The following is a 13,100-nucleotide window of genomic DNA, read 5'->3' on the forward strand; positions in this document are numbered from 1 at the left end:
TAGCCCATTAGGATTTCCTGTATCCATAAACACAGGCTATCCACAACCTTCATTTACAAACCTTAAATGTTATAGTGTGGATAGGGAACATGATACAAATCTGAAAATACATCTAGGTGATGACAGAGGAGATCTTTAAGTTTTTATTCAACATATGGAAAAGTTTTCTCTGCAGTAAATGGCAGCATAATCGCAAAACTGTAATGTGACAGAATTTACCAACCCCCAAGAAGGTGCATACTTTAGTTCAATGAGCTGCAGTCTGCCACCAGTGTTAGCATAAATTTCAAACATAATTTAAAAAGCTATTAAATAAATCCACAATCCTGCCATGGTATGGAAAATTTATAAAGGGTACTTGGTTGTGCAATCATCCTGGAAAAGGTGGTGGCCAAACAAAAGTCAGTGAGGAAACAGTGAAGCTGGTTCAAGGAAGTTTTATGAAACCCAAGGAAATGGATAACATGCTACACAGCCATCTATTTATGAAAGCAAAGAAGTTACAGCTCGTACAGAACCCACTCATCAATCACAAAACCAAGAGGATGGAATTTTGTTGGAAAATTTCTCCAAGGTTACAGTTTTGCAATTATGCTGCCAGCTACCACAGCATGCACATGTTCTGATTGGTGAATAAAAACTTGAAGATAACCTGTGTCACAAGTTCCCATCAATATCTGGAAAGTTAAAATCCTCCATTATAAGATATTTTGACTTAAACCCCTACTCCCATTTTTGTTTTCCCACTGCTTATTTCACACCAAACTGACTCAACATTACACTGGTCAACCACTTCAACTGGATGCACTACCTTAGATTCTATGTGCTTCTTATCCAATGGCATAACTCCTCTCTCCTGTCCCATGTGTCCTTTCTGTATATATTGCACTCCCCATATTCAAATTTCGTATCCTATACATCCAAGTGGTACCAAGTATCCATTATTCCTACAATGTCCATATATGATGAATTAACCAATACTTCAGGCCCAGGAATCCTTCATGTTTTTAGGCTGCTGCATGTCTGAATAGAAGCAGTCCAAGAATCAATTTTATGTCAACTTGTGGCTGTCAGACTGCTGTTAAATAATTACTCTGCATATCCTCTAATTTTATCAATTTAATCTCTATGCACTTTATCAATGCAAACCACACCAACAATGAGCTTTGCCTCTTACACTTTCATAACCTTCCTTGTTTTCACATTTTCATACTGTTTGCCAAGATTTCACTTCTTCTTAGTCATATTTACCTGCCACTTCAATTTTTTGATAGAGCACTTTCCAGCACAACTAGGATGCTCAAGAGATGAATTACTGTTAGTATCACTCATGTTGAGATTATCTTTAATGTCCAGCCCTTAAAACAAAAAATGAGTTTTCATAAGATACAAGACAAACTATGGAATAAGGAACCAGATAAAGACTGATTGTAAAGAGGCTAAACACTTATAAGGAAGGCATTCTTCACTCACCTGTGAGATATAAACCCACAAGGTGAGCTCAGGGCAGGGTTTATATGCCACTGGACACACCCTCTCAGGACAAGGTTTATATGCCACTGCTATTTTCACCACAGCTCATATTTGCATAAAAAAAATAAATAAAAAATTTAAAAAATAGATAGTGGAAAGTAAAGTTGTGAACTGTATTTCTTTCAATGGAAATTTCATGCACTTTCAACACATAAATTTTGTTCTTCACGGTGGTAACAGAGGACAGTTTAAACAATATGTTGCAACAAAATATCGAACATCAGCAAGTTGGCACATATTATTTTAAGATCCTTAAATTTGACTTTAAATTGGAAATATTATTTATACAGGATAATGTTCTTCATTAACTATATAGTTGACATCTATGTCATTTATTATTGTTCTGTTCCATTATACATAGATTAATGAAACCTTTTTAAATATTTTATGGAATACTTTAAATAATCATAGGATCTATTTTTTTTTAATTATATTATTAAAGCTGCATCATTATACAGAATATGAACCCATTTCAAATGCTATACCTGATCAGCAAGCTCAAGGAATGTATCTGAAGTACATTTGAAAAGATCCGGTTTTTCCCAGCCTGTGTTCTGATTACAGTATCGAGATGCCTTTCCTGTGAAAAGAAAATAAAATGTGGATCATAATTCTTAATGATAAATATATATATATTATTATGTGTATATACTGATAATATATAAATATATATGAATAAATATATAATATATAAAAGTTTAAATTAAAATCTGCTAATTCTCATGGGCAACATAATGAAAATTTAGGCAGCAAATCATATACAAGATTCAATCAAGATCTAATTTCTTATTACTTTTTTTAAAACAACTTTCCTCAAAATTTAGTGGCTGCTGACTTATATCACATTCAAAATTTATGGGGTATGTGAAGTTGGATTTCAGTTTGACATTCAAAATATAATAAAACTTTTTTAAAATTCACCCTTCTGACAAAATTAAAATTTTTGTAATGTTAATTTTATTCTTTGAGTATTATAAATGTTATCATTTCTTTTTTTTTTTTTTTTTTGCACGTTTATTTTCTCTTTTGGTAATTGAAAACTTAATTGTTGACACTATATTATGTATATCTCGATAGTGGGTTGCTATTAAAAAGTTCAAGAAAGATACTGTGATTTAGAAATCACCGTTTAATGCTTTCTCTGCTGAATGCATCATGTAGTATACCTGTAATGTCAACTGTAATGTCTTATCATGCACTTGAAGCAGCATTGGAGGACTGAAACTGAAAGAAAAGTTGCTCCAAGGAAATAATTTTTGTTTAGATTAGTGAGTAAGCGTATTAAAGACCTTAGTGATCATTTCAGACTTTATCCTCATTATCTTCACATTCTAGTTCAGCTTTAATTAGTAGCAAGAAATCTGCAGCTCTTTTACAGTGTCCATGGATTAGTAGCACAGTCAAATGGGGAACAAAAATCTAACAGAAAATAAGTATTTTTATTGGATCTGTGACTATGTGCACTAATAACTTTAGTGATGTATGGGAGATGGTGAAGACCTCTGAGTTCAAAACTTCCTGGTTAAGTCTAACCTAATTGGTAGAAAGAAACTTGAGGCTGACAATTCACTGTTTCAAGAGTTGGTAGATCAGCATCAATAAAATTGAGACTGCTATTTTGGCAGTGACTAGAAATGGTTTCTCATGTTGAATCCAAGAGAATCTATTAGTTTTTCCAAGATGTCACTTAATTTTTAATGTTGAAAGTTTGGAGCATCGATTTTCTTGTAAACATAACAAATTTTATCAAAAAATATTATAATTGCAAATAATAAATTTCTTTTATATTAACTTTCAAAATAAAATCAATCATATGGCAGAATTAATACTGCTACATTAACCAACAATACTACAGAGGGCCCAGTTGGCATCCTCTGCATGAAAGCATTAGACCTGAGGCCATCATACAGTGGTCTTGACAGTGAAAGTATTAAAGAGTATGTCTGGAAGCACACAGACTACGAAGAAGCCCTCCTAGGCTACTGACCACTGATAACTAAACGCACTGACTTACAAATCTGAATAGCACTATATCATAGATCATGCCATGATCAAAAAAAACAAAAAAAATTAAAAATAAATAACTCAGACATCAGGTGGTACTTACCCAGTGAACCTCTAGGACAAGGTTGAACAGTTTCATGATCGAATAATGTCCTCTTCCACCAAATGCCATCACTAAATGACTGTGGGCAACCATCATATACCACTAAAAAGAAAAAATTATATCATAAATGGATTAAAATTATAATATGTAGCTTGGGAAAAAAAAAAAAAAAAAAAAACAGCTTAAACCTTACTGATCTCTTAGTAACAGATTTCAGTAAGCTCAGACCATACAGTATTCTAATCTTATGTATCACTCTTGATCTTTGTTATCCAAGCTTATACAAATGTATAACACTTTTTAATTTCAAAACTTTATAGTTCACAAATAGTTCACATGGTAAAAACTTCTCATTTTAGATCTAACTGCTGACTGACCCCACACCCTGCAGTATAGAATCAGCCAGCTGCTTGTGATGTGTAATGTTACTTTTTTTGTACATTGGAATCCACTCAATACTTTACAAAAGAATTATAACAGTTACTTATTTATAATAGTTAGTCAGTAAGATAATAACACTGGTCAACAAGGTTTTGCTAACATGGGTGAAAGTAAGCATTTTTTGTTAATTTGTATATACTAAAGGCTTATGAACATCACAGTAAAACGTTTCCATCACGTAAACGTCACATTTTTTGGAAAAATGCAAAAACAGTTTTAAAATAATGTCAAATAGCTTCAAAATCAACGAAATCATCAAACATTGCACTCTGTACCTTTCCCAGTTGAATTTATTGTAACAAAGGAGACATATCTGTGTTGGTTAATGGTATACTAATACCCCTTTTTAGTTGTATAGTCCTGAGGAGAGCCGCTCTGAGTTATATTGCTATAATCCTTATTATGCAGTAGCACGTTTGGATCCTACTATATTTCCAGCAGACAGGTGCCTCTGTGAAAGACAACTTGCTTACAAGCTGTTCTTAGCCCTTAAATATACATTTTTTGGGGTTAATTTCGATTTGTAAGATCTAGTGGTAGGTTGTGGTGTTTTAAAGTTCTGTTTTGGTCTTGTAAAAACTCATGAAATGGAGCAAGCAAAAACACAATTAAGCGTTAACCCACCAAACTGTTTTTGCTATGTTTGTGGACAATTTACATTGATGTTGCAATGTCGATCAGTCACAGACAAGGTGAAAAAAAGCTTATTATTTTTATTTTAATTGTCATGTAGGTGATCAGGATAAAAGGTGGGCACCATATATGTGCTGTATAACGTGCTATTTAAATTTGATTGGATGAAGGGGAACAATTCTAAAATGCCTTTTGCTGTTCTGATGATCTGGCGAGAACCAACAAGTCACCTAGAAGATTGTTATTTCTGTCTCAAGGAAACCCTCAGGGGTTTTCAAGGAAAAATAGAGTTAAAATAAAATACCCCAACCTTCCATACACAATAAGCCCAGTGCCACGCACACCGGAACTCCCTCTTCCTATTCCTCCATCTAGTTGTGAAAAAATCACTATTCTGGAAGAAGAGCAAGAGTCACTAGAGCTCATACCTGCCCCCTCCCCCTCAACGTCTGCTGATCCCAGTTACAATTGTGAAAATGACAAACCCCACAATTGATTGAGAAAAGTGTACTTAATGATTTGGTTAGGGATTTAAATCTTTCAAAGCAACAGGATGAACTATTAGGATCTAGGTTGAAACAGTGGAATTTGCTGGAAAAAAATCACAAGGATTTCTGTGTTTAGAAACTGAAATGAAAAGTTTACGGGTTATTATCAAATGAAAGGTCCACTTTGCGTCTTTGCAGACACGAAGTGGACCTTTTACAAGTTTTTAAACAGACTGATGGATGAACTATAGTTTGAACACAATCCTGAAGAATGGAGATTATTCATTGATTCTTCTAAATTCAGTTTAAAAGCAGTTTTGTTATACAATGGTAATATCAAACCTTAGGTCCCAGTGGTTCATTCAGTGGCTAAGAAAGAAACCTATGATAGCATATTGCTATTATTAAATGCCTTAAACTATAAGAATATTGTTGGAAAATCTGTGGTGATTTAAAGGTAATCGCTTTATTGCTTGGACTACAGGGTGGTTTTAATAAGTAGTGTTGTTTCCTGTGTTTATGGAATAGTCGAGCAGTAGAACATCATTATATTGTGAAGGAATGGCCCATCAGAGAAGAATATGTTCCTGGGAAACTCAACAGCAAATGTACAGCTTTAGTGAAACCTGAAATGGTGCTTCTCCCACCTTTGCACATTAAGTTGGGTCTCATGAAAAATTTAGTAAAAGCCCTGGATAAAAATAGTGAAGGTTTCAAGTACTTAAAAAGCCAGTTTCTAAAAATTAGTGATGCAAAGTTGAAGGAGGGTATGTTAGTAGGCTCACATATTAGAAGGATGAAATCTTTGAAAATTTGAAATCTTAATGCCACAGAATTAGTTGTGTAGAAATCCCTTCAGAGCTGTTGTTAGCAGGTTTTCTGGGAATAAAAAATTAGAGAACTATATATATAAAGAGTTTATAGAAGAATTGTTCCAAAACTATCAAAAGTTAGGATGCCGAATGCCGCTGAAGATACACTTCCTACATTCACACCTGGACTTCTTTCCAGACAACTTGGGATCTGTCAGTGACAATTAGGGGGAACGATTCCACCAATTGTTGTTGTTATTTGGTTTTTAGGAGCATTAGCAACTAAGGCCATATTGCTCCAGGGATATACGGTGGTCATTCTCTGACACCTTTCTGCATCCTCCATATTTGGTGGTCATGGGCTCGAACCCCAGTCTAATCAAGAAGCATGTGCTATGCACTGCTGCTCCTGCCCACCTGGCTACGAAGGTGCCCCACGATTCCACAAAGATATCCACACTATGGAGCAGCAGAGATATCAAGGATGTTGGGATCCAGCAATGATGGGTGACTATTGCTGGTTTCTGGTAAGGGAGAACCATTCTGCTCATAAGTGGAAAAAATAACTGTAAGTAGTACAATTTCCTATTTTTGCCTCCACTTTTGTGGGTTGATTGCTTACTTAAATCCAAATAGGTGTTTAATTATGTTATTATTTATCCATTTGGAATGTTTACTGGTCATCATTTCTATATTAGAAAAGTAGTCAAGTACATTTAGAAAAGTAAAAATTCATGATTTTTGGAAAAAGGAGCACGAAATGATAACATGAAAATGTGATGTGCTACAAACTTTCTACTGTCATTTTTGTTTCTAGCACATGTAATTTAATCAAAATCAGTTGATTTCATTCATGTTATCGAAAAAAAGTTTAAAATTGTTGGCTAGTGTAATTATATATTATATTACTGACAATAATTAATGATAGTCTTCATTAACTTTTCTTGTACAAGAATCATTTCTGGATTTTGTGCTGATCATTTTCATGGATGACTTTATAAAGACAAACTTAAAGGAAGAGATAAACATACACAAAATTTGAGTATGTTTCCTGTTGATAAGGGTAACAGTATTTGATGTCATTAAAAAAAATTGACAAAGAAATTTAGAAAACAATCAACATACTTTCACATCCACGAAGGGTAACTTCTGCAAATGGATTAGAACAGGAATCACAACGGCGACCAATCACTCCAGCTCTGCAACGGCACTGGCCTGTTATAGGGTCACACTGATTACCAAATGATCCAGTAGCATAGCAATCACAGTCAAAACATACATCACTACCAGGAGGTTGAAAGTGCTTCTCCTAATAGAAAATAATTAAAAAACAGTCTGGATTAATCTGCAGAGGTATAATGTAATAATAATTAACACTTCATGTGGATGTGGTAATTTTTCAGCTCTGTTCAAATGTTGCTTTAATAAACGTTTACTGGAAGATTAATACAAGTGATTATATAAATAAATGTAGGTATCTAATTTATATAAATATTCATAATTTACCTCACATGTACATTCTCCTGTGGTTTTATTACAGTCAGTGTCATATCCCTTGCTTCCATCACAGTGACAAGGTCCACAAATAGGGTATCCCCACCAGTTAGAAGGACACGGTTGATCCAATGATACTTCACAGTACTTTCCAGAATGCAAAGAATCACACTCACAATAATAGCCACGTCCATGAGCATCAAGGCTTCCAGGTTCTGTAGATTGGCATGGTGACCCATGTTCACAAGGATTTAATTCACAAATAGGAAGGCACATTTGACCTGCAAAACCTAGGGTGAAATCATGTGAATATATAGTTAGAAAATTAAATGGCAATGACATTAAATCACAATTTAATATTTCTTTCAGTATGTGTCTGAAAGAAATATTAAAAATATTTTTTCGAAAATATCAGATGGATTTGTTGGGTTACAAACGAAAATTATCCAAGGTGACTAGTTTGTGTACGTTATGCATAAATAGTTAACCTTAGATATTTTTGTCTTCTTCCTGTCCAGTATTAGGTACCTTAGATATTTTTTATTTACTAAATCATTTTGAATAGAAGAAATACTATTTAAAAATACATAGTTCTGTTTGTGCACAATATATACAGTTTGCATTATTAGTTTCCACCATTCCAACAAAAAAGCCTCAGAAAATAATTTTTATTTTATGTTCAACAAAAGTCTGCACAGTATAGGGTATTATAAATAAATCTTGGTAACTGCATTGATCCATCACTAAACTAAATTCTTAAAATAATTTTTTTAACCAACCAAAACAGCATTACAGTAAAATGCATGCAGCCACTTAATATTTTCATTTCCAACAAAAACTTCAGATATTAACAAAAAAATGCTGCTTATTACAATATGAAAAAAATATTTAAATTTAATTCTAAATTTCATTACTGTTTTGATTACTGAACAATAATGACTGGAATTGTAAACATTTAATAGAAAATCTGTTAAAAAAATTTAAGACACTTACCTAAAATTAAGAAATATTAATTTTCTAACTATATAGGGTTGGTTTGGGTTTTATTCAGAACACTCCAGTAGCAATCCAAATGACCTGAGGGTGGACTGCCATTGCAGTCCACCATCAGGAGTGGAGTCCAGCCATTGAATTGGCTGTTTCTAACCAATGTATATGCCTGGGACCGCTAATCTAATCTAGAACAAAGAAGTGCATAATAAAGTTGAAGTAATGTGTAATGATCTGCATCCTACTTGTTAGAGGATACAGTGCATAACATGTACAGGCCCTTAGTGCAGCAATTTATTCGAAGTTGATAGGTGTGATGTAAAAATATCAACCTTTTATTAAATATAAGTACCAGAATTCTGTGTCGGATGCTACTGGGGCCATGTTTGTTTGAGCTTTAGTTCCAGTTCAAAGTGAAGGTTGTGCTTCCAACAAAAGTGGATGCAAATAGTCCTCTGGGATGAAAATCGGAACCCATCAGCCACTTGGCCGAGAGTTGACATGGTCTTTTTGTTTCAGGAAAGCATAAGAATAGTTGTTTCCCGTCACATTAAATGGTAGAGTGCTGACCTGTTTCTCCTGGAAAGGAGGTTATTAGCTTCTAAATACCATGAGTCAAGCATTGACTATTCTTTACACAACCTAAAATAGAGCTCTAGAATGATAATTATTTGGTATTTTTGGATCCTTTCCTGGTTTAAGAAAAGAAAGTATGATTGTCTTATGACAGGGGTCCAGAAATTTCTCTTCAAGATCAATTCTTGTTATAAAGACAGAGTAGACAATCCATAGATTTTGTTGGAAGATGTCTAATCATCTCATAAGGGATGTCGTCTGGCCCAATGGCACTTGACTGGGATAGAGAGTGAATGCCGCCTTCGGTTCCCATTGTGTAAAAGACTGACTGTACGCTTCACAGCCATTTGAGGACAGCTTCAATTGCTGTTTTTCAGATTTTTGCTAGTCAGAAACTCTGGGGCACAAGATGTTTTAGCAGACACTTTAGCAAATATCTCCCCAAGAGTGCTCGCAATTGCAGTTGGGTCTGCAATTGCACATCCATTATACTCTAGGATTTATGAAAGGTGTGAGATATATGTGCCCTTCATTTTCTGGACTTTGTCCCACAAGATTTTTCGTGTTGTTGTCCAACTGATGGAAGATGTGAAGTGGAGCAATGATTCCTTCTGACTCTGACATCTAATGTAACAGATTTCCTGTGTTAGGATATCAATAAAATATCCCCCACACCTCATTTTGTGCCTTTCTTGCAGCTGTGAATTCTGCATTTCATCATGGTTTCGAAAAAGGTGGAAACAGAGTCAATGTCTTCGAAATTGCAGTTACTGCTGCTTGGACAATATTTTCTGTGATATACTTAACTGTGTCATTAATTGGCTCCTCGCTGACTGTGATGGTATTAAACATTGCCAGATGTTTGAAAGCATTCCATCAGCAAGATTGATCTTCCACTGTAATATCTTAGATGTGTGGCAGTCTCCCATTGCAAAGAGTGGATATCAAGGGAAAGTGATCACTAACATAAAGGTTTTCTTCAATCTCCCACACACAGGGAAGAGGGAAGCAGAGCAGAGAGAAAGTTCAATGGCAGTAAAAGTATGAGTAGGCATGTGGAAAAGGTATTGGAGCCTGCATTTAGAAAGGCAAGGTTGTTTTTTTTCAAGCATACCCTCTATAATCTGACCCCTTTACTGATTTCAGCACTATCCTAGAGATAGCACTGATGTAAGCAGACTTATTTAAAGGCAAAAGTAGGTGCAAGTATGAGCATGTTGGCTCATACTTAGGTCACGGTAATCAGTTTTCGTCCAATTGAAGTTGCTCAGAGTAGCTGCTCATAGTGCCTGTCATTTTTGGTTTCCATCAAGAGATTCCCAGAACAAAGCCTGAACTAATTTTGGCGAAGGAACCTGCTAATCCTTCTAAACCCTTCTGAATGAAAAAAGGGTTCTCTGGTAGGTTTCTTTGCTGCATTGGCATTATCTGTTTCTTTGTTTTTATTTTCTGATAGGGCCCATGTTCGGACTCCAGAAGAAATAACGTCATAGGAATTCATAATGTTTTTAATTTTGATTCAGTGCCTGGGTTCCCTACCACTACCCAGCAAGCAATAAATACGCTTGGGAGTGGGCAGCCAGGACTACCCACACACCATACCTACACCCCTTCCAGCTGCATGAATCCTGTCTCTCAGACTATGCGAGTAGGGGCATGGCAGCAATAGAGTTGACCCTCGCAGACGAACCCACTAGACAAATGATCCTAGGCAACCCATCCCAGAACCACCCATCTTGTCAAAGCAAGGGCCAAAGTAGTGTGTTGGAGCTGGGAACCTCAACCACCAGGAGTCCTCTCCCTTCTTGACTTTCCATAAGTTGTAGAAATTAAAAAAAATATGCTGGATTCCAATGGTAGCAACCTGGAAACTAGTCTGTGGGTACTGGATCCCAGTGATGCTAATCTGGAAGACCAGCAGCATCACTGAGAGGTCCACTCACCAAATAGCGGTGCTAACGTCAAGGGTGGATCATCAAGGATTACTTACAGGATGGATCATATTCAAGTTCACCAAAAAGAGATGCAATTTACCAAGAAGTAAATTACCAAAATCAGTTTTAACAATTCATTTAAATGTCATAACAGGAATTAAATAATGATATTTAAGCAATATGGGCATGCCATTGACTTCACGATTTAAAATGGACAAATTGTTTCTAGGTAAATTGATATATGACCCGTACTGAATGAAAAAAGGGCTCTGTGGTAGGTTTTTTTTTTTTTTATAACAATTAATGTGAGGAGGGAAAAAATTATATTTTCAGAGATGTTTTAAGGCTCTGCCTTCTAACTTAAGCATAAAACAGAACAGATTTAAACAAATTTTTAAAAAAAATCACAATCAACTGCATTTGAAAACATTTATGCAGGAAAAATTAGGCAAGCATCATATCAATTAGAAGTTATCAGATTTATTATTAATGAATTGATCTTCTTAATGTGGAAATGAACATAAACTATGCTTAATTAATTAGTTTAATGAAATTTAAACCTTTGCTTTTCAAGATACAACAACACTGAGGATTGAACAAGTAAAGTTGTATGGATGCCTGATTTTATGAGAATGAAGTCGTCCAAAACGGGTCCCAAAACATTGAGAGTGTACTTGAATTAATTTAGTTTGAATGATTTATCTTGTTGTAACTTTTAAATTTCATTAAACTAACTAGTTAAGTATAATTTAGCGTATTCATTTTCACATTAAGAATTTAAGTTACTCTCACATGCAATTCCTTAAGCTATTTTATACAAGTTCATTACATTTGCACAAGTGTGTGTGTGTTCCCAACCTGATTTTGCATGCCGAGCAAATTGATAAAATTCACAACAACTTTGTGGATGGAGGAAGAGACGGGGGGAGTGAGGATATCCTATTATCCAATTTCTGGGAGGATTCACAGAAGTCTCTAAATGAGTGATGAAACTGTTATACTGTCATAGAGAACCAGATGAACTTAATTCAGGTAATGATAACATTTCTTCACTTTCATTTTCAAAGTGGGGAATCTACCATTCTCAATGTTAACTAATTAAGTACATTTAAAATTTTATTTTAATTGCTTACCTGCACTACACTGACAGATGTAATGATCCCACAGATCTATACATCGGCTGTTTACTGAACACGGATTAGAATGACAGGGATTTTGGATGCGACAGCCTTCTTTGACATTTCTTTCAACTGCTGGCCTGAGCCATGCTTCTCTACTTGGTCCAACTCGAACATCCTAAAATAATTATTACATTACTAAATGCAATGCCCTGATCAGAAATTCCATTAGAAATCTGCACCATTATATTAAAATAATACGTCATTTGATTTTTCTGCAATTAGTACTTTTGCAAGTTATTAAACTTATTGAAATAAAATGAAAATACAAAGGATAAAAATTAGAATATAAAATTAAATAGAAATAAGAAAGAAAGAAAGAAATCCCATTTTACCCATCTGGTCTAGTACAGCCTTAAAAAATTTATTTAAGCTATCAACTTCCACAACAATAGATGGAAGTCTGTTCCAGCAATCAACTACCCACTGGCTAAAGGCAAACTTCTGCACATCTATTCTACAACTGTCTTTCCTCAATTTGAATCTATGCCCCCTCTGATTCTTAATCTGAGCAAGCGGAAGTCTCCTGTCGGCATCCTGCTCAAACCATTCAAGACCTTATACACCTCAATCAGATCATGTCACAGGTGCCTAGTCTCCAGATGCTGCAACTTTCAGAACTTAAGCCTTTCTTCGTAAGCACACCACTTTTTCCTCTCACCAATCTTGATGCCCTTCTCTGTACTCATTCTAGCAACTCTACATCCTTCCTAAAATGAGGCCTCCAGACCTGTATACAATACTCGAGGTGTGGCCTGACCATTGCCTTATACAAAAGGATAATCACCTCCTTGTCTCTGCTAGCAAAATTCTTATATATCACTGACAAAACTCCATGACCTGCTCTAGCAGCCCATCTGCACTGTTCAGAGAACTTCATATCTGACTGCACAATTACCCTCAGGTCTTTTTTA

The 13,100-nt window shown here is 35.1% G+C and overlaps 1 protein-coding gene across 4 annotated transcripts in view; it reads right to left on the minus strand.

The window, feature by feature from the left end:
• The window catches only part of LOC150090305 (protocadherin-like wing polarity protein stan), a 426,116-nt gene that overhangs the window by 135,650 nt on the left and 277,366 nt on the right, over positions 1–13,100 (minus strand). For all 4 annotated transcript variants that reach the window (XM_090389794.1, XM_090389793.1, XM_090389795.1 and 1 more), the window contains 5 exons: positions 12,142–12,304; positions 7,521–7,798; positions 7,140–7,323; positions 3,641–3,742; positions 2,019–2,113 (listed from right to left, as the gene is read on the minus strand). In XM_090389794.1, coding sequence (XP_090245920.1) covers positions 2,019–2,113; positions 3,641–3,742; positions 7,140–7,323; positions 7,521–7,798; positions 12,142–12,304 — 822 coding nt within the window. The remainder of the gene's footprint in view (positions 1–2,018; positions 2,114–3,640; positions 3,743–7,139; positions 7,324–7,520; positions 7,799–12,141; positions 12,305–13,100) is intronic.

The sequence above is a fragment of the Mastigoproctus giganteus genome, chromosome 2 (genome assembly GCF_048544385.1).
Source record: "Mastigoproctus giganteus isolate SK-2022 chromosome 2, ASM4854438v1, whole genome shotgun sequence".
In the NCBI taxonomy this organism is placed as follows: domain Eukaryota; kingdom Metazoa; phylum Arthropoda; class Arachnida; order Uropygi; family Thelyphonidae; genus Mastigoproctus; species Mastigoproctus giganteus.